Below are 20138 nucleotides of genomic sequence, written 5' to 3'. Positions count from 1 at the left end.
TCCTCATCGTCGACCAGCTTAAAACCCCAATTCAATTCAATTCAATTCAATTCAACAACCTGCGTTGAAGCTTGTTCAACAATGTCACACTCTATGCATTTAATCTCCAAAACCGTTCCTGGTAAGTATTTTTTTTTGCATATATATTGATATATAATGTGTGTATATGACGCACTCTTAACATTCTTGCACGAAGGCTTTGCTGAATTTTCGAGGGTGTCTTGCACCGTAAGTCGATGAAAGATTTAATTTTTTGCTTAAGTTTGTTATTGCTTGAGGATAATGTTGTGTTTTATGCTTGTTTGAGATGCGCGCGCTATCTGTTTGATGAAATGCGCTGTTGCATAATTTATTTATTTTGGTTCTATTGGTTTGGTCAGAGTAGGGTGGAGTTATCTGTTTAGTGTCTTAGAGCTTGAACACTTTATTTATTGGGGTATAGCACTTTGTGACTTGCTATCAACTGACAGCTTATAGTTTGGGTATACCACTCTAGTAGTTATTGTTTGTATGCCATTTGGACTAGAAATCTGGAAAGTAGTTTAAATTGAATTTGGGATTTTATTGTGGATTTTGCAGATTGAAGTTTCTGAATGGTTGGTGATTATGTACTATCAGTGATACTAGAAGAACCATATCTTGTTATGGGCTGCAATTGTCTGCTCGTTACTTAATCCCGTAGTATTTCCAAGTAAAATAACAAAGGAAAATAAACAATTGTGCTTGAAGATTAGGAAGCTTTTATTCAGTACAAGTTTCTGTTCTTTATTACCACATCCTCTGCTTAGCTCGTGATGTAAACTTGTCTTGGAAAATAAAAGATGTTGCCTTAATAAAATTGAGATGAAATATCTGAGTTATTAATAAATAAAGCCACCCAGTCAGTGGCTGTATTTGCTAACTTATATACACTATTGTTCAACTTCAATTATGTCCCTTTTTGGAAGTTGTTTGTTCCTGCAATTCTGGGCCCTTTTTGATAGCCAAAATTTCTCCCTCTTCAACAGTCCTTGACTTTGTAAACTCTCAACTCTATTACTCTCATTATGCAAACATCTACACCCATTCCCAATTTACCTACTGGGTAAATTTTCTCATTCTTGTCCGCTTGCAAGCGTTGTTCTTAAAGGAAACAGGTATTTCCAATTCCAGTAAAGGTTTCATTTTAGTTTTTAATAAAAGGAAACAAGTATTGTTTTGATCTCCTTGGGTTATTATTATTAAACTTATCTGTTTAAAATATAGCTTCTCACTTTATTTTTGTGTCACCTTAGTCTTGTGGGCAAGAATGGGATATATATCTTGTGTGCTCCGGTGATTCTTTGAGTGAGTCATTTTTAATGAGCTTATGTTGTAAGAGGCACTGTTTAAAACTGGTGAAACACTTAATGATTGATTCCTAATGACCATCCACCTCCAAAGTCTGATAAGTTGCTTGAGATGTGATGATTGGCTTAAAAATGTGCCATGTCTTTAAATAAACTTCTATTTTTAAGTTCAAGTCTATATACTAATTAACATTGCCAATTTATTGCTCCAAATTCTTTCCACCCACCAGAATGACTCTAATTGTTTTTTACGAATTCTGCCTCACTACTTGCAATAAGTTCTTACTTCTTAACATTGGGACTCTTGCTAGGATCAATGCCCAAAGTCGATTTTGGAAACTTCATCATATGCTGCCTGTGTATTAGTCGGGAACTAAAGATGTTTTGACATCCTTAACTGATTTGATTGCAGGATATGGGCCATCTGATGGCAGTCGTCTTCCCTGCTCTGGAATTTCTGGAAAAGCACTGTGCTTATCACCTAGTGAACACAAGCTCGTTTCTGATATCAAGTTTTTACCTTTGAAATGTGTTTCTAGGTACACATCATCTGTGTGTAATGCAAGTTCTAGCAACTATAGGAGAAACCCGGATTTCCCTAATAACCAAAAAAGGCATGGATACTCCCGTAATCGGAATAGGCACAATGAAACGAGAGAAGAATATGAAGACCACGAAGAATCTGAAACTCTCTCCTCCAAAAATGGACTCCCTCTTTCTGTCTCCAACCATAAATATCAGGCAACTGCGACTACTGGTCCTAGAGAAAAGGAAATTGTTGAATTATTCCGTAAGGTGCAGGCTCAACTACGTGAAAGAGCAGCAATGAAGGAAGGAAAGAAAATTGAGGAGTCTCAAGCAAAAAGCAAAGAGAGTGAGACTGTTGATTCTCTACTCAAGCTTTTGAGGAAACACTCAGTTCAACAAGGGAAGAAGAGCAACACCACCGCTAATGGCAGGGACTTCATCCTGGATCAGGACGAACAGACCAGTCAGTTGAGAGTGGAAAGAAGCACAAGCATCTCAGACTCAAACTCCACTAGTAGTGTGAAGCATGAGGCGCAAGATACCCCAGTCCCACGGCTCAGCCGACCAAAGTCAAACTTCCGTAAAAGATCTCCAGTCCCTGAAATCAAATTTCAACCTGCTTATACCGAGGACTCTGCTAGTTCTGCCTCAGAGGACAATGTGGACAGTGAAAGAAAGTGGAGTCATGTGGAACCAGAAGATCATGACGATATCCAGGATGTAGAATACGATTCAGAATCTGACGAGCCTCTCACTTCAGAACTGGATGCTTTTGATGAAATATCCGGCATTGTTGAAACGGAGCATGATGATGTAGCAAAAGAAGATGATGTGGATGAAGCCAGCAATTTGCACGGAATGAAGCTGACTGAACTGAGAGCCCTTGCGAAGTCACGCGGCATGAAAGGATTCTCCAAGTTGAAAAAGAGTGAACTGATTGAGCTGCTGAGTGGTGGATCAGTGTAATTATTGATCATGTAAGTATACGATGAAGATTTTCTTTTGCTCTTTCTGTTACTGTTAGGATTTTTCTGAGTTATTAGTTGTTTTAATACTTCTCAAAATGAATTCATACCTCGCATTATTAGTTTATTACAAAATTATTTTACAAATTGTCATCACTAAAAAGGAAAATATATTCTTGAGCATCAGAAGTTGAACTCCTATTTCAACAGAGTAAATTAAAAATGAACCGGCATTAAAACTTTATTTTTATTGCAAAAATAAGATCTCTGTGGATTATTTCAAATTTAAAATTCACTTTTTTTTTGCTTTAAAATGCCGTTGTTTCGATGTCAATTCTTCTTTTTTCTTCTTTTTTGTTTTCTCAAAATTAAACTCAAACAACAATGTAGGGAATTCACCAACAAAAATCAAAATCCGTAACCGTTAAAAGTGTAATATTCGACAGTTCCGAATTGACTCGTTACTTTCCCTTCATTAAAATAACAAAGCTAGCATTCTAAAAAAAAGTTAGCATTGGCATGTGCTTGGGAAGTGAGACTAGAAAGATATTGGAGAGAGCAACTCATTTACCAGTTCCAATAAGTTAGAAGAGGATTGATTGATCCATCAATATTGGTTAGAAAACTGCCCTACATGTGATCCACCCTCTTCACCCCAGGTGTTCGCCCGATGTCTTTTGTGAGGAGGACCGGGGAATTGGGGCATCGGAACCAAATTTACAGGACCCCAGGGATACACAGGAACAGCTGGATATATTCTCGGATTGATCGACTGATGTTGAGGAGGCTGTCTGTAGCCAGGGGATGGCCGATTATTTGAACGACGGCAAGGAGCCATTTGAGGATTTGGGGGGCCGGCAGAAGATTTTTTGGCTTGAGTAGGCTGCCTGCAGACAGTGGAAGGCCCATTGTTTGAACCACGGCAAGGCGCCATTTGAGGATTTAGGGGGCCGGCAGCAGATTTTTCGGCTTGAGGAGGCTGTATGCAGACAGGGGATGGCCCATTATTTGAACCAGGGCTAGGCGCCATTTGAGGATTTAGGGGGCTGGCAGCAGTTTTTTCAGCAGCAGATGTTTCGGCAGCAGTTTTTTGATCAGCTGCAGCTTTTTCAGCCTCCCGACGACGTTTTCGTCGTGCCTTCTTACTTAGCTGTTGGGGTCCATAGCATACACCCTCTTTTTTTATTTTAGAGGGTGCTGGTGGATTTCCCTTTCTGCTTTTAGAACCGGCTTGAGGCGCTTCCAATTGCTTTATTCTTGCTGTGAGGGCCTTCGGGGAGTAGTCAGATTCAAGCCCGTACTTGACAATATGCTCGATTGCAAGACTTAGAGCAGCAATCTCAGTTTCCTTCCCCTTGTCCTAATATCAAATGCATCGGAATCTATGAGCTTCGTCTAGCTATTAGAGACAATACAAGGTTTATGGGGTAGTAAGGTACCTTTGCTGCAGAAGTGTTGTGTCCCTTTTTACATTGTGCCTTTGCTGCTAACTTGAAATGTGTTGCATAAGAATTGAGGACAGCTGCTTGTGGGAACATTTTCTGAAGCTGATACTCATGAATGTAGGTGCTCGCAAGAAGAAACCGCTTCTCATCTATTAATTCCTTGATATAATCTATGAGATAGGAAAATAATGCTTCTCAGCAAACAAATGATATTATAATGCAACAAGATGTACAAACTAACACTACTCCTACTATATACTTGAAGGAAGAAAAATTTATGTAAACATTGTAAAGGGAGCTACAGGAGAAAAAGAATACCAGGAATTTTCTCTGTGAAACCGAAGGTGCGACACAAGTCTGGCGTATGTTTATGTTTATCAGCCAACTTTAGAAAACTGAATAACTCATTTCTGTCAAAAAAATCAGATATACCATATGCCGTCAAGAGATGCAAGAATGCCAATGCCTCTGTCGAACTTTCAACACTAATACTTGTTTTCAATTTCCGTAAAAGTGTGAGTGCTAGTTTAATTGCTGCGTGAATAACACTATCACAGATCTTAGGCGACAGTTTGGTTAATAAATCTAACAGAATGATTGTGGCTCTCCTGTCCTTATCAAGTATCCCCAAACTGGTATCATCAATCCCTTCCAGTGCTTCTAAAACTAGCTTTGCTGGATCAGAAGATAGTGAAAGGACTCTATGAATGTTTGGATTCATGAGTTCCAAGTCTTCCCCATTACAACTAATAATCGTTACCAAAACCTTCTTGTGCAGTGCATGTTTTGAGTCTACAGATTCATCTTGTTTAGCTGTTAAACAAGCATCAGTGGTATCAATTACAATTGGTTGTTTCAGTCCTTGTTCTTCAAAATGAACCCCTTTATCTGCAACTAGCTCGCTTAATGCAAGATTTTCCTCTGCACAAGTTTGTGCAGATTCTCTTACACAACTCAAACTCTTTTCCATAGAGCGTTGCTCTTTGCTGTCATTTTCCTTTTTACAAGCAATCAAACCAAGCTCTTGTTTCTTTTCTTCAGGCTTATTTTGAAGCTCCGAGGTCTGCTGCTTAGTTTCTTTCCCCTCTTCTGATTCCATCTCTTTTGGTCTATCTTCTTGAGACAAATTAAGCTCTTTCTCAAAACCCTCAAGCTCTTTGAACCTTTTCTCCAATGATTCTCCGATTAAGTCGGCCTCGTTCAACCTTGTGGTCAGAGATGCATGGGCCTCCTCCTCCCTTGACTCAATCTCCTTAAACTTGTCATCCATAACCACCTTAACTCCACTTAGTGTTTCAACTGTCATCTCCAACTTCTGAATAAACCCATGCTCCAACTTCTGTTTCTCCTCAAGCTTCTCACTTGCTAACCTAAGCTTTTCAACCAACTTCGCCTTCTCCTTCCGAAAAACCTCCTCTTTCGAAGCTAGCTCTCTCAATTTTCCATCACAAAACGCATCATATTCCTTCTCCCTCCTCTCAAAATCCCCCAATCGCTTCACCAATTCCCCTGATCTCTTCTCCAATTCCCTTCCCCTCTCCTCAATCTCCTTCAACCCCTCGGCCTCCTTCACCCGCAGAGCATCAACCTCACCCCGCGACACCTCCAATTCCACGATATGCACATCAACCAACCTCTGCTTCCCATCCAACTCTTCTTTCCCCAATCTCAACTCATCCTCCCTCAACCTCAACGCCCTCTCCTTCTCATTCAAATCCGCCAACACCGACCTCAAATTCTCCTCGCGAGATTCAATATCCGAGAAGCAATCCACTAAACCCTTAACCACACTCTCGCCCACATCCTTCCACTGCCGCACCCTATCCATGATCACGGTCGGCGCCGGAACAGACTCCTCCATTATGCAGCAATCCACACGCACACACCAACTAATCCTATGTATAACTAATCACACAGCCTCCGATTATGCATGCACAGAAACAGCAATGCCAATTCATACAAGCAGAACGTACGATCAAAATAAGCTGCAATTAGGGTTTCAACACAGGAGAAAAATAAAAAAGTTAAGAGAGACGAGGCAGTGATTTTGAAACGATTTATACAAAAAATTGCGAAACGATTTCAAATAGGAAACATATTGTGGACATATTCATGAAATCCATTCCAAATCCATTGATATGTTTGAATCTTCTTCAGATGGAAATTGCTATTTTGTGGAAATATACGTACATTAAATCTTGATCTACATCTCTAACCACGAAAGCCTATTTTTCCGCTAAAACCAAGCGACAGAAATTGCATTTAATATTATTATTTCCATAAATGACAATTAAAGTGATATATGTATTAATATTATTATTTCCATGTCCTCAAAATTATAAAATTTATATGTATCAATTTTCAATAAGATAACTACTAAAAGCTAAAATTTTAAGGAAATTTCCCATATTATGTATGACTAGGCACTTGATTGTCATATAATAGGTTCTCTTAATTTTCTGATGCATCGCATTTAAATGAAATTTTAATAATTAAAATCAATACAAATCTGATTATTTAGATGACATTAATAAGTTGAGATAAAGTTCATACAGATAAAATCGATAAATTTGAAAAATTGAAATAAAATTGAATGTTACTAGAAAATCTCCAGAAAATATTAAAAAATATGAGTCGTCAATCTCCAGAAAATTTTAAACAAAATTGAACAGTATAATTGTTCTTTGGTTTCAAAATATAATAAAAATGATTAGAAAAAAAAAAGTGTACTGAATTAAATGAGCTAGTACAATACGTGGTTCATATAACCATATATGACAATGAGTTAAAGTGGAATACATGGTTCATTTATAAAAATTATAGAAAGAAATGAAACAAATAGTTTACATCCTAAAGTGGACACAATGGCGGACCTTCGTGTTTGGGTGTGGAGCCACTGGAACCCCATAAATTTTGACGTTATCTATATTCTATATTACATATGAAATCGAGTATTATTGTGTTAGCTCAAGTGGTTTGGCAGTTGGGCAGAAGTCCTGATGGCCTCGAAACCTAGGAGTGTTATTTCTTTTCTTTTTTTTTTTGGTCTATTTTCTATGTATTTCTCATTGGAAAGTGTTATTTCTTTTTTTCTGGTCTATTTTCTATGTATTCCTCATTTTTCTTTGTGTTATGTGGTTTGGAACCTCCGGTGTAAAATTCATGTGTCCGCCATTGAGTGGACACATGATACGGTGTAGGGTATATTTTAATATAATTATTCATAGGAGTGTGATCTAACTTTCTTATGTTGCTAACTTGCTAATTTATCAATACAGTGTATTAAAAATGTCAATATTAAAATGTCAACACATAATTTTGTTGAACTTCAATATAATGTGTTGACATTTTGATATCACCGTGTTAACATTTTTAATACACTGTATTGATGAGTTAGTAGAGTTAGCAACTTAAATAGTTAGCAATACAACGCACCCATTATTCATAATTTGGTATTTTTATTGGTATTCATATATTGGGTCATATTCTAATGCTTATAAGCACCCTAATCCAAAATCAAGACCAAATCTCCACCCTTAGATTTTAAAATGAGTGGGTGAGATTAAATCTTACGAATCTCAATAAATAGTAAAACAAAATATCAACAAAAGGGTAATATCGTCATTATGTTACCATATGATAATTTTCGTGAATGTTTTTTATATCAACATAGTGTATTACAAATATCAACAATATGACATAAGAATATCAATACTAGTACAAGAAAATATCAACACATCTTTATTGAAATTTTTACATGGTTTTATTGAGATTTTTTGATGTATTTGTTGATAAAATTTTGGTTATCAACATTTACGAAAACTAAAATAAAAAATATCAAATTTCATCATCCGAACGTCGTCGGAACATATGCAATTGAGATGTCGTTGGAATCCTTATAAAATTGAGTGAACTTCAAAAATGGTCCCTGGACTATGAGTTTATCTCGTAAATGGTCCCTGGACTTTAAAAATATCACCAGTAGTCCCTGGACTAAGGGTTAATATCAAAATGGTCCTTTTGCACTGTTTCGAGACGAAAATGCACTTTGAAGGGTTTTGGGGGGTTTGGGCAATTTAGTCTTTTTACACTTTTAACATTTTAAATCTGATATTATTTCAGTTATGTACTAAATCTGATATTATTTCAAAATTATCATTCTTCTTCCCTTTTATCATTCTCCAATTTGTTTCTTTATTTCAATATTAGATTTAATGTTACAAAATTAAATTTTAAATTTCAGTTTTTAAATATCAATAAATTTTTCATTATAAGAATTATTAAATAAAAAAAATTAATAGTCATAATCAATGCTCCCACCGTCCGCGAATAGGAGTCCCGTTTTTCCATTTTAGTCCGTCCGCGAATAGGAGTCCCCGTTCACTTTTACCATAAATGGTAATAGGGTCTCACCTTCAACTAACTCATTTCACTCACATTTCATTTAAAACTAATATATACAAGTGAGACCTCTATTCCACTAACTTTTTTCTACCCATTTTTCTTAACATTTCTTAAAACTCGTGCCGTCAAGAAATGAGACTCCTAATGGGGGCGGATGAAGTATTTGATAGTGTCTAATATTTAATTAACAAGATATGACTACGCCTTAGTTTTAATCAATATTTAATAGCTTTAATCATAAATAGTTCATATAACACGATTTATTATGAAATAAATATGCATATAATGTAAGACTAATATAATTTTCGTTTATTAATTTGAAAACAATCAAAATGACTAGAAAAAATTCCAACAAAAATACTCCTATATAAAAATTTTAGTCAACTTTATAATATTCAATCACAAGCAATTATAACAACCGAACGGAGGTTAAATAGAATAGCATTTATTTTTCCCTCATGATTAATATTATTTTTCTGTGCTTCTTCAATTCAGCTGAATATTACTCCCTCCGTCCACGAATAAGAGTCCCATTTGTTTACGGCACGGGTTTTAAGAAATGTTAAGAAAAATGAGTGGAAGAAAGTTAGTGGAATAGGGGTCTCACTTGTATATATTAGTTTTAAATGATATGTGAGTGAAAGGAGTTAGGTGGAGGTGGGACCCTAGTACCATTTATGGTAAAAGTGAACCGAGACTTTTATTCGCGGACGGACTAAAATGGAAAAACGGACGGAGGGAGTATATTAAATAAAAAAATTAATAGTTTTAATCAATATTTATAGTGTCCATGAATTAATAATTTTAATTAAAAAAATTATTGATATTTAAAAATTAAAATTTAAAATATAATTTTATAAATTAAATCTAATATTGAAATAAAGAAACAAAGTGAAGGATGACAAAAGGGAAGAAGAATGATAATTTTGAAATAATATCAGATTTAGTACAAAACTAAAATAATATCATATTTAAAATGTTAAAAGTGTAAAAATACCAAATTGCCCAAACCCCCCAAAACCCTTCAAAATGACATTTTCGTCTCGAAACAGTGCAAAAAGACATTTTTTTGATATTAACCCTTAGTCCAGGGATTACTGGTGATATTTTTAAAGTCCAGGGACCATTTTCGAGATAAACCCATAATCAGGGACCATTTTTGAAGTTTACTCTATAAAATTATCTTTAATTTGATATATTTTTTTGTGAAAAAATAATTTAAATCGAGAAAGTTACGTATATTTAAAGTTTTAAGATGATTTTAATGAGAAGGAATTGACATTAATACCATTTAATTTTATTTATTAATTTTCTTAATTAAAAATATAATTCATTTGACATTATTTCAACCACTAGATCTTCTAATCTAATAGCTAAGATTTAGTCTTAGTTGGGGATTGCTAATTAGTTAGCAATTGATCACCCCTTTTATATATTTATGTATTTTAGTCTAACTTTTTAGGATCTGAATTATTAATATTTTGATGCATATGTATTTAATATATGTATTTTAGTCTAACTTTTTAGGATCTGAATTATTAATATTTTGATGCATATGTATTTAATTTGGGATGTCTCAGATTGAACAAAAGTGGGTATATTTTAATATAATTATTCATAATTTGGTATTTTTGTTGGTATTCATATTTTATGTATTTTAGTCTAACTTTTTAGGATCCGAGTTATTAATATTTTGATGCATATGTATAAACCTGCTTATTCGGCCGGTTCCGATTCTAATCGGACCAGTTGACCGGTTAACCAATTTTAAATTTTCATAAATCTTAAAACTGGAATCGACTGGTTAAGAACCGGCCGATTCCGGTTCCGAACCAGAACCGATGTGTAATTTTAATCCGAATTTATTTATAATTTTAAATGGTTCAATACTAAAAAAATAATAATCCAACGTTTAGAAATATAACAAATAATACCTAAATATTCAAATAAATGTACAAAAAATACAAACCGACAATACAATAATATTCATATATGGATAAGTGTAATTCCAAGTGTTGTAGGTCGGACTAGTTTATGTTAATAATTTTTTAATAAAAAAATTGGAGTTCTAAACTTTAGCAATTTTTTAAAAAAATAAGTTTAAAATTGAATTCCATTTTCCCTTTTTTGGCTAAACAAATATTCAATGGAATTTCTAATACTAATTGATCTTGTTGTTTGGTTTATAACGGGACAGTTAATAAATTATTCACAAAACATGTTAAAATCATATGTTAAATGAATTATTACATAAATTTGTTATAAAGTTAAATTTCAATCATATGAAATGATATTGTATTTATATAAGTTCATTTGGAAATTAAAACAAACTTATGATGTACTACTCATTATAGTTAGTTTATAAAAAATGGATAGGGGAAATAATTGTAAATTCAAAGTATTACGGTTTAAATACTTTAGAAATAGAGCTTGCAAATCTAAACCTGTTAAAATCTATATAAATCACTCAATATTTCAAACTATTTTACTTTAATTCAAAATTAATTCAATTAAGTTAGATTTATTAGCATATTAAATTATAAAAAAAGATAAAATTGAATTATAGTCCAGTTTCCGGTTAGGAACCGGTCGGTTCTGGTTCCGAACTGGAACCGATTTTATTTAAAAAGTTGGAACCGGTATCAGAAACGAAATCGGAAAATTCAATTCCGGTTCCTCAATTAACCGGTCGGTTCGTTCCAATTCCGATTAACCGAGAACTGGAGAACCGTTTAAGCATCCCTACATATGTATTTAATTTGGGATGTCTCAAATGAATAAAAGTAGACACGTAATAGGGGACGGACCGACAAAGGGTGTATATTTCAATATAATTATTTATAATTTGTGGTATTTTTGGTTAGTACTCAGATATTTATATATTCTATTCTAGTTGTCAAGGATGCGAAATTTTTCACTAAATAGCCTATGGCTAGGAACTTAGGATATACTACTAGGAGTAGTAAAGTGTAATTTTCCCTCATTTTCAACTCTTAACTGTTAAGTAAGAAAACCACACAAAGTGTTTGGAAAATTCCTTTTTTCCGATGAAGCAACTATAAAACGATAATAAGTTAGAAATATAAATAAGTTTTAAAACATCTTATAATTTCTTTTAAACAATTTATAAGCACTCGTAAAAGTTTGGTAAAATAAAATTCTAAGCTATAAAAATAATAATACTATCCTATAAACTTATTTTTAAGCTTAAAAGCAAAACTTTCTAAGGTCAAATGAATGCTAAGCCCAATACTTAAAATATACTCCACGAAAATACTTTTCAAGGCCCATATTAATGTCTAAAGCCCAATATATCTCCCATTATTAAAAAAAAAAAATAAAGCAAAATTAATTAACCAGAATAACCCATTAAACAAAATTACATACAGTGATCTCCTGTGCTACAACACTGTGAGGGGGACACATAACTCATTTATCTATTTATAATTAATTGATCAATATATTTATAAATAGTTTTGTCTAAGTTTAAATGTCACCATCTGTATAGGTGCAAGTCAATCATATTTAATATACTCTATAGGCTTCTTTAAACTTCTTAGGTCCAAGTCAATCATACATGTAATAATCTAGGCTACTTTGGACTTCTTATTAATCGAAAATATTAAATTATAGAAATGCACGAATAATATTCAACAGAAGGGCCATCAAATATCAAATCAAATGTTGAAGGTGGGTTTGTCACCTAGTGACCAACTTAATGATGAAATATCAACTTTATTTGCATAGTATTATCTGTCGCTATTATCCTAGCTGCCACATTTCCAAATCCAAAATGTATTACATTCATCACCATGCATAAAAAAAATAAAATAATGTCACAAATTGAGGAGCAATTTATTTGATTAGCTGTCAAGCTTTGTGCATCCAATTAGTAATATTAAGATTATTGAAAAAATGGGTACAACAACTCCGCACACCAATTTTATATAGTTGGCTCGATGTTGACATTATATATCACGATAGCCACTTTTTATTTCTTTTGGAACCACTTTTATAAATTATTTCTCATATATCATGATCACAGTTAACTTATTGTATTGAATAAATTGGGGATATAATATTGATCACATATATACCCATTTACAAATTCGTCTTGTGTTCTAATTCAATAACTCATGTTTAACTTAGTAATTTCTTTTAACAATATTTATAACATTGTTCAATGTATAGAACTGATGGTTAATGACTACATAATATGTAAAGTGTAATATAACCATCATTTTGAACTTTTATTTTAAAAATATATACGATAAGGAGAAAAATATTTAGGTGTGTAAATATATTATCTAAATGTATAAATATCACTCACTATATTAGTATATGTATGACAGATTCGATATTTTGGCTGCCGGTTGTTAGGGTGGAATTCATTTTCCACCTCAATATTTTATCATTATCTGTTCTCAATCGTACAAATTTTTATTTTTCGACATTATGGCTGCCGGCTTAGACTTTTACTGATTTATTTATTTTTTATAATTTATGGAATAAAAACGAACTTGGATAAAAAGTAGCCGACACCGACTATTTAAAATATTCACATTTCGTGAAAGAGTTGTGCATACATGTAAAAAATAATGAATGCAATAAATACATTTTTTTATCTAACTTTAATACTACTATATATTATCCATTCACCCTTCATTAATGTCATATTGCAATTTTGAGATGTCTATCCCTCAATTCTATAGAAATGGAGATATTTCTTTTTTGGCACGGAGACTAAAAAAAATTGTGTTAAGTGAATTAAGTAAATGAAAAATAAAGTAAGAAAGGAAGAAGGTAGAAAAGTGAAGAGAGAATAAAGTACTCCAGAGAGAGTAAAGTAAGCGAGAAGAAATGTGTTGACTTTTACTAAAAAGGGAAATAACTCCACTATTATGGGACGTACTAAAATGACAAAATGACTACACTACTATAAACCGGAGGAAGTACTTATTAAATGTCTCATTTTACGTACATTTACACTATGAGACATTACTTATAGATAATAGTATAATTTATTGGGTTACGATTAAAATATACTACTCCCTCTCCGTCCTATAAGAATATAAACTATTTAATTTTTAGTTCGTCCCATAAGAATATATACTTTCTAATTTTAGAAACTCTTTTTTCTCTAGTAAGGCGAAACTCATTCTTCATTAATAATATTTTAATTATTTTTCTCTCTGTTTCTCTTTTACTTGTTGAATTCAAAGTGTATATTCGTTTGCGATTGTAGGGAACATTAGTTAGCCTGTTAAATACACTATATAATTGAAGAAAAATAAAATAAAAGGGCACCTAAGCTCACCTCTCACATTTATTATAACCCTAGAATAAATTTTTATTACGAATCTTTCAGCTTGTAAGAGCATCCCCATCCATGCTCTTAAATAAGAACACGGGATGGGTCCGAACCCACTTTTTTTCCCTGTCCTTAGGCAAGAGCACAACATCCACATTCGTGCTCTTCCGCAAGGATAAGCTCAAAGGTCCTACTATTGTATTATTCAATTTAAATACTTCAATTACTAAAAATATCTCTACAATATAAAAATATATTAAAATAAAAAATTAAATAATTAAATCCTAAAAAATAAAAATTAAATAATTAAAATCCTAAAAAATAAAAATTACTACATAATTAAAATCCTAAAAAATAAAAATACATAATTAAAATGTGAATTTTGGAGAAAAAATTTGAAAAATAAATTAAAAGTGTGTAGAAAACGGATATAATTTATCGAGAAGTGGGAATTTTTTTTACTTTAAAAATGATTTTTTTAAATTAAATTCGATTTTTTTAAAAAAATTACAAAAAAAAATGAAATTGTCGTTGGCCAATCGCGTACCGCCACGTAAGGCTGCTCAGCGGCACAGACGTGTCCTTGCCAGAACGGATGGACGAGCATGCCGCTGCAGATGCTCTAAACTGTGCCGCTGAGCAGTACGGACGTGTCCTTGCCATCGGCACGGACGAACGAGCATGCCGCTGTAGATGATCTAAACTGTCATACAACGAAACATTAATTAGTTCACATTATATTAAAGATCATTAATATAATAATTTGTAGAATAATATGATATTTAAATAAAGCCACGTACATACTTAATGTGAACTTCATAACTAATTAATTTATAAGTACTATACTAGTAAACCGTCTTCGATGATAAAATATTAAAGAGAATATGATCTATATTAAAAGTTCATTTGTTATTCTAATTAGCAAGAATATTCTGGTAACTGAAGTGGAAAACGAATTTCAATGAACATTTTTCTATTACTGGTAATCCCCAACACATTATTGTTACATGTGGTAAGATTATGGTACATCATTTATTTTCACTCTGACCAACTGATTTTGACATTTTATATAGTCCAAAATTAGATTATTAAATTTGCCGGATATACGCAGTTGGATGTCGAAAATACCAGAAAGCCTCCGTCCTTTTCTACCATATCACAAATCACAATTCCTCCATATGAAAAATGCATTATTGATTCATTCATACATGAAACCAAATGAATGCCAAATCTAGCGACTAGTATGTCAAGTTCTTATAAATTAATTGTATGCAAACATAGGAAACCAACATCTATAAAGTTCAATATAAGTTAGGGGCCGACCAACTTCATTATCGGCCCGCTCAATTTATTTGCATTTTGGAGTTGTCATCGACCTCAGGTACGATAGTTCCGCCCTAACCTGGTAAAAAATTTGTGACTCTTATTAATAGTTTTTCATGAAAGATAATCTATTCCTTTATACTATTATTATTGACATTCATTCAAAAGATTGCTACAAAACATCTGTGTAATTCACGATTGATTAAATTACCATAGGAGTATATACATAACCTTGTAGTACTAATACAGAAAGGCAAGTACTAACAAAAATTATAACCATACTTAAATAAAGTACAACAAATAATTGAGACAGCAAAATGATGTAAAAAACAACAAATATATATAGAAATTCCATGATGCTTTGCTTGTAGAAAGATCTTATTGGATATCATTTTTATAGAAAAAGGTCCAAACTTTTTCATTTCCATCTTATAATCATGATTGACAGATTCCTCATAGTAATTCTTAATCCTTATCCTAATTAATTAATAATGACAACCAATTCATAATTACCTCATTAAATTATTCTCCCCCACCAAGTACAAATTTGCAGCTATAAACCGGGGCCCACAGATTCCCCTCCTCTCTCTTAATTTTTTCGGATCCCTTCAATATTATTTTTCTCGATTTTTCCAGCTCCAGAAATGAAGCAGAGCGAAGAGGGGTGGCAAGATTTCTTGTAAAACGAGCAAAAAATTTGTTTTTTCTTTTTTTTGTGGAATCCCGCAGTTGATTCTTGACGGCTAAGAGATCAAGAATTATGGGATTTCCGGAATTTGCTTTTGGACCTCATCAAGATCTAGTTTTTTGTGTATAATTTCTTCTACACTCTTCTTACAAAGGTGAAATTCCAATTCGTGGGGATTTACTCTATAGTTCTTTTCTCGAATTCAGCAATATTGCGTTTTAATGGAGTCCTGAATTCTTGCATGTTCTGTTGAGCTTTTTGTCGAACATATTGCGATTGTCGGAGTATAGTGTGAGTTTAGCTACATTGGCATAGGAAGGCTATGGAGATTTCATTATCTCTTGTTTTGTTCTTATCATTGTGCTTCCTGTTCCTGAAACGTCAGCACTTTGAAATGCTTTTGTTTGTTGACGATTTTGCCGTTATTTAGGTGTGAACAACGAAGTAAAGAGTAGTTATTTCTGGCGTGGAACATTGAAAATTGATATGCTCTTGGCCTGCAGCAATTGAAGAATGATTTAGAGTTGTATTTTAGGAGTCTTGTTGTGAAAAATAGTTGAAACTAATAGCATGTGCTTAACCTTTTAAATGGCAGCTGACATGAATATTCCTTTTCTCTGGTTCATTTAGGAGGCAATAAACTATTGTGTGTTGCTGTTATTTCCATTTCATGTTGTAGGACTAGTTGACTTCTTAGGTAATTTATCTGATGCAGAAAAGGTCATTTTCTATGATTGAAAATTTTGCATATGTCATCTCCATATATGAGTTCACACAATAGCTGGTTTTTGGGGTTATGTACAGTTAATTGTCTATAAAAGTTGTTATTTCCTCTGTTTTTTTTTTCATGTGTCTGGAAGAGGTCTTCTTATATGTCTATCCAGTATCCACCAATAACTTCAATTGTAACGGTGTTGTTCGATATATTAGTATTTCTAGAAATTTACGGAGTGGCATTGTTGTCAATAAAGTTTAAGCTTGGAGGAGATGAATCTGTGCTATCTTACTTATCTCTTGTGTGGATGAATTCAGGCCTATAGATAGATAAATCTGGAGTTATACTTTCTGTTAGGGTGAATCTTTTACTGACAACAGTTTCCTTTATCTCTTGTATTCTCTAGGAGGGATTGATTGGCTCCGAGGGCTCCCATCACAATTAACTACCTTAATTGAGCAACTCTAAGTGGCCTCAAAGTGCAACCTTTTAACTTTCGGTCGTTGTGGTTGCTTGATGCATTGGTGGTTGATCATTTTTCTCCAGAGCCCTAATATTTTTTCATTTATATTACTGGTAATTTCCGATTTCTGTATAACTTGTGTTAGCAATCCTTAATTCCTTATTCTGCAAGTACTGTTGGAATTTGATTTTATGCCATTCCGTTGCTAGTAAATTTTTATTTGACCTGTCAAGAACCTTTCCGATATAAATGAATGAAGTGTGCAAAATCTTTGTTTAGCTTGAAAAATAAAAAGCCTTGAATCATGTTGTCCAATTGTTTCCTTAAATATTTATCTATTTAGTTTGAAAAAAATATCCCTCTATGGTTCTGATTATCTTTCCTCATTCAAACAGGATGGACTTGACACCATTAAGATGTCTTATTAACAGTATTTCTCGATTCATTCATCTGGTTACATGCCGCGTATCCAGTACGATGCCAGCTGAGAAGGATTATCAGAATTTGGTTTCTATGTTGAAGCATTTGAAACCGGTACTTGATGATGTTTCCGATCACAAAGCACCAATGGATGAAGCATTGTTTAAAGAATCTGAAGAGTTGGATATAGCTGTGAATGAGGCCAGAGAGTTCCTTGAGAAATGGTCCCCAAGAACGAGCAAGTTACTGTGTGTGAGTACCTTCTGATTGCACTTGACCTGATTCTCCAATTAAATTGAAATATAATCACATAAAATCATTGTGTTAATCATGGGAAATCAATAATGATAGACTCTTTCTACCGAGAATTACTACAGTTCTAAAATATACTGCTAATCTGTGTTTTCAGGTACTGCAAAGTAAGCCATTGCTCTTGAGCATCCAGATTGCCTCAGTCAAGTTATCTTGCATTCTTTGCAAAATATTTGAATCATTATCAACTTCTTCGACCCTAGCACATGTGCAGGTAAGAAGTTATTACAGAGCCTTGCTCCATTGCCGTCCCTTTTCAATTATATACTCATTTGCTATATTTTGCAATCTTGTTCATTCTATTTTTTTCTTTGTTTTTGAGTTCGCTTCTTTCGTGTGTGGTGGGAGTTTATTTCTACCTTTATGATACAGTGCAGTTAATGACAAGAGAATAGTTAACTAATGTATCATGTTCAGCTTTCTGTGCAAGAGTGTCAGAATCTGAAACTAGGGAAACTAGCTGAAGAGATCGAAGAGATTCTGAAAAGCCAAAAAGACGGAAAAGTTCCTGGTGTTCAGCAGCTTATAAACATCATTGAGACCTTCAACCTGACATCTAGTGATGAAATTTTGAATGAGTATATTGCACTTGAGAAGGAGAAACAAAAAGCAGAAGGCAGCGACATAAAAGGGGATTTAGATCACATTTCCAATATTGTTGATCTTTTGTCTCACATTCGTGATTATGTTGTTAATCTCGAGAAATTTAAAGCCATAGGTGGCATTCAGATTCCTTCACATTTCCTCTGCCCATTGTCTTTGGAACTTATGTTAGATCCCGTTATTGTTGCTTCGGGCCAAACTTATGAGCGTGCTGCTATTCAGAAATGGTTGGATAACAGACTTGGGATATGCCCCAAAACCGGTTACAAGCTCTCCCATAAGAATCTTATCCCCAATAACACCGTTAAAGCTCTCATAACCAATTGGTGCAATGAAAACAATCTAGAACTTGGTAGCAAGTGTGAAAAATCTGAAATAGAAAGAGTTCGTCCCCCTTCTGAGCATGCTGGTCATGAAGATGATAGCCAATGTCCTCCGCAGAGTGGTAATTCCGCATCTGGATCCTCGTTTGGACACAGTTTGGAGACTCAGAATCGCGGTTCCAGAGGGGTGAACGAGAAACTCGATGAGTCTTCTCCTGAGCATTCATATGTACATAGCCGGAGTGAGTCAGAGTCCAGTGCTGTGTCCAGCATAGATTCTGTTGCAACAGCAGAAACTGAAAATGCAAGTAAATCAAGTAAGCAGGAAAATGCGATTGATAAGTTAGATGATACAAAGTCTGCTTGTTCCACTTCCCTTGTTAAAAAAGCTAGTGGGGCTTCTCATTCTTCACATGGAAGGCAGCACAGTGCCAAAACAATGGGTGAAATGGTTGTCAATGGAAAACACACTCCATCTAGAGCTGTGTCTCTTCAATCTGACTCCGGGTATGATGTATTGACTTCTACTTCCCATGTGGAAAAACTCGTCAACAACCTGAAGAGTGTTTCAAATGAACTACAAACTGGAGCCGCCAGAGAATTACGGCTTCTTGTGAGGTCTAATATGGAAAACCGCATCATTATTGGTGAATGTGGGGCTATTGCCCCGTTGATTGGACTTTTACACTCAGATGTCAAGGAAACACAGGAACACGCTGTCACTGCTCTTTTGAATTTATCTATAAACGAAAACATCAAGGCCAGGATTGCGGAAGAAGGTGCTCTAGAACCACTAATTCATGTTCTTAAAACTGGAAATGCAGGAGCCAAAGAGAATGCTGCTGCTGCTCTTTTTAGTATCTCACGTTTAGATGAGTACAGGATAAAGATTGGTCGATCTGGGGCAATCAAACCCTTGGTTGATCTTTTAAGAACAGGTACTATCAGAGGAAAGAAAGACGCTGCAACCGCGTTATTTAACCTATCTATCTTTCATGAGAATAAGGCTCGTATAGTACAAGCTGGAGCAGTGAAGCCTTTGGTGACATTGTTGGATCCCGAATCAGAGATGATTGATAAAGCTGTGGCTCTTCTTTCAAATTTGTCGACCATTGCAGAGGGATGCTCAGCAATTGCTCGAGAAGAGGGCATTCCATTACTTGTTGAGATAGTCGATACAGGGTCACAAAGAGGAAAGGAAAATGCAGCTTCAATACTATTGCAGCTGTGCATCAACAGTCCTAAATACTGTCGAAGTATTTTGCAAGAAGGAGCTGTTCCACCTCTTGTGGCATTATCTCAGTCCGGCA

At 34.1% G+C, this 20138-nt stretch overlaps 3 protein-coding genes across 4 annotated transcripts in view; 2 read left to right on the top strand and 1 right to left on the bottom strand.

The window, feature by feature from the left end:
- LOC125217899 (rho-N domain-containing protein 1, chloroplastic-like) lies at positions 1–2924 on the top strand. Its single transcript, XM_048119470.1, has 2 exons — positions 1–121; positions 1741–2924. Exons 1-2 carry the CDS (start codon positions 82–84, stop codon positions 2820–2822), a joined length of 1122 nt encoding a protein of 373 aa, XP_047975427.1. The 5' UTR covers positions 1–81; the 3' UTR covers positions 2823–2924.
- A 291-nt stretch (positions 2925–3215) lies between these two features.
- Positions 3216–6493, bottom strand: LOC125218579 (FRIGIDA-like protein 3). 2 transcript variants are annotated; one of them, XM_048120267.1, is made up of 4 exons: positions 6457–6493; positions 4585–6251; positions 4261–4436; positions 3216–4181 (listed from the first exon to the last, which is right to left on the bottom strand). In XM_048120267.1, the coding sequence occupies exons 2-4, from the start codon at positions 6125–6127 to the stop codon at positions 3429–3431; spliced, it is 2472 nt and encodes an 823-aa protein (XP_047976224.1). In that variant the 5' UTR covers positions 6128–6251; positions 6457–6493; the 3' UTR covers positions 3216–3428. The 2 variants fall into 2 exon arrangements, with proteins under 2 accessions (XP_047976224.1, XP_047976223.1); XM_048120266.1 differs by lacking the exon at positions 6457–6493 and having other exon boundaries at positions 4585–6443.
- A 9384-nt stretch (positions 6494–15877) lies between these two features.
- The window catches only part of LOC125220901 (U-box domain-containing protein 3), a 4374-nt gene continuing 113 nt past the window's right edge, over positions 15878–20138 (top strand). The window contains exons 1-5 of the mRNA XM_048123033.1: positions 15878–16146; positions 17114–17283; positions 17566–17842; positions 18000–18116; positions 18320–20135. Coding sequence (XP_047978990.1) covers positions 17567–17842; positions 18000–18116; positions 18320–20135 — 2209 coding nt within the window. The 5' untranslated portion in view covers positions 15878–16146; positions 17114–17283; position 17566. The remainder of the gene's footprint in view (positions 16147–17113; positions 17284–17565; positions 17843–17999; positions 18117–18319; positions 20136–20138) is intronic.

This window comes from Salvia hispanica, chromosome 4 (assembly GCF_023119035.1).
Source record: "Salvia hispanica cultivar TCC Black 2014 chromosome 4, UniMelb_Shisp_WGS_1.0, whole genome shotgun sequence".
Lineage (NCBI taxonomy): Eukaryota > Viridiplantae > Streptophyta > Magnoliopsida > Lamiales > Lamiaceae > Salvia > Salvia hispanica.
This window is presented reverse-complemented; position numbering and strand designations above follow the sequence as displayed.

What these genes read in the sequence shown, in the direction of transcription:
- LOC125217899 (XM_048119470.1), top strand. Translation starts at nt 82, where the DNA reads ATGTCACACTCTATGCATTTAATCTCCAAAACCGTTCCTG. An exon ending in AATCTCCAAAACCGTTCCTG is followed by an intron (nt 122 to 1,740) that starts GTAAGTATTTTT and finishes ATTTGATTGCAG; the next exon opens with GATATGGGCCATCTGATGGC.
- LOC125218579 (XM_048120267.1), bottom strand. Translation starts at nt 6,127, where the DNA reads ATGGAGGAGTCTGTTCCGGCGCCGACCGTGATCATGGATAGGGTGCGG. An exon ending in TTTCACAGAGAAAATTCCTG is followed by an intron (nt 4,437 to 4,584) that starts GTATTCTTTTTC and finishes CCTATCTCATAG; the next exon opens with ATTATATCAAGGAATTAATA. An exon ending in ACAACACTTCTGCAGCAAAG is followed by an intron (nt 4,182 to 4,260) that starts GTACCTTACTAC and finishes ATTTGATATTAG; the next exon opens with GACAAGGGGAAGGAAACTGA.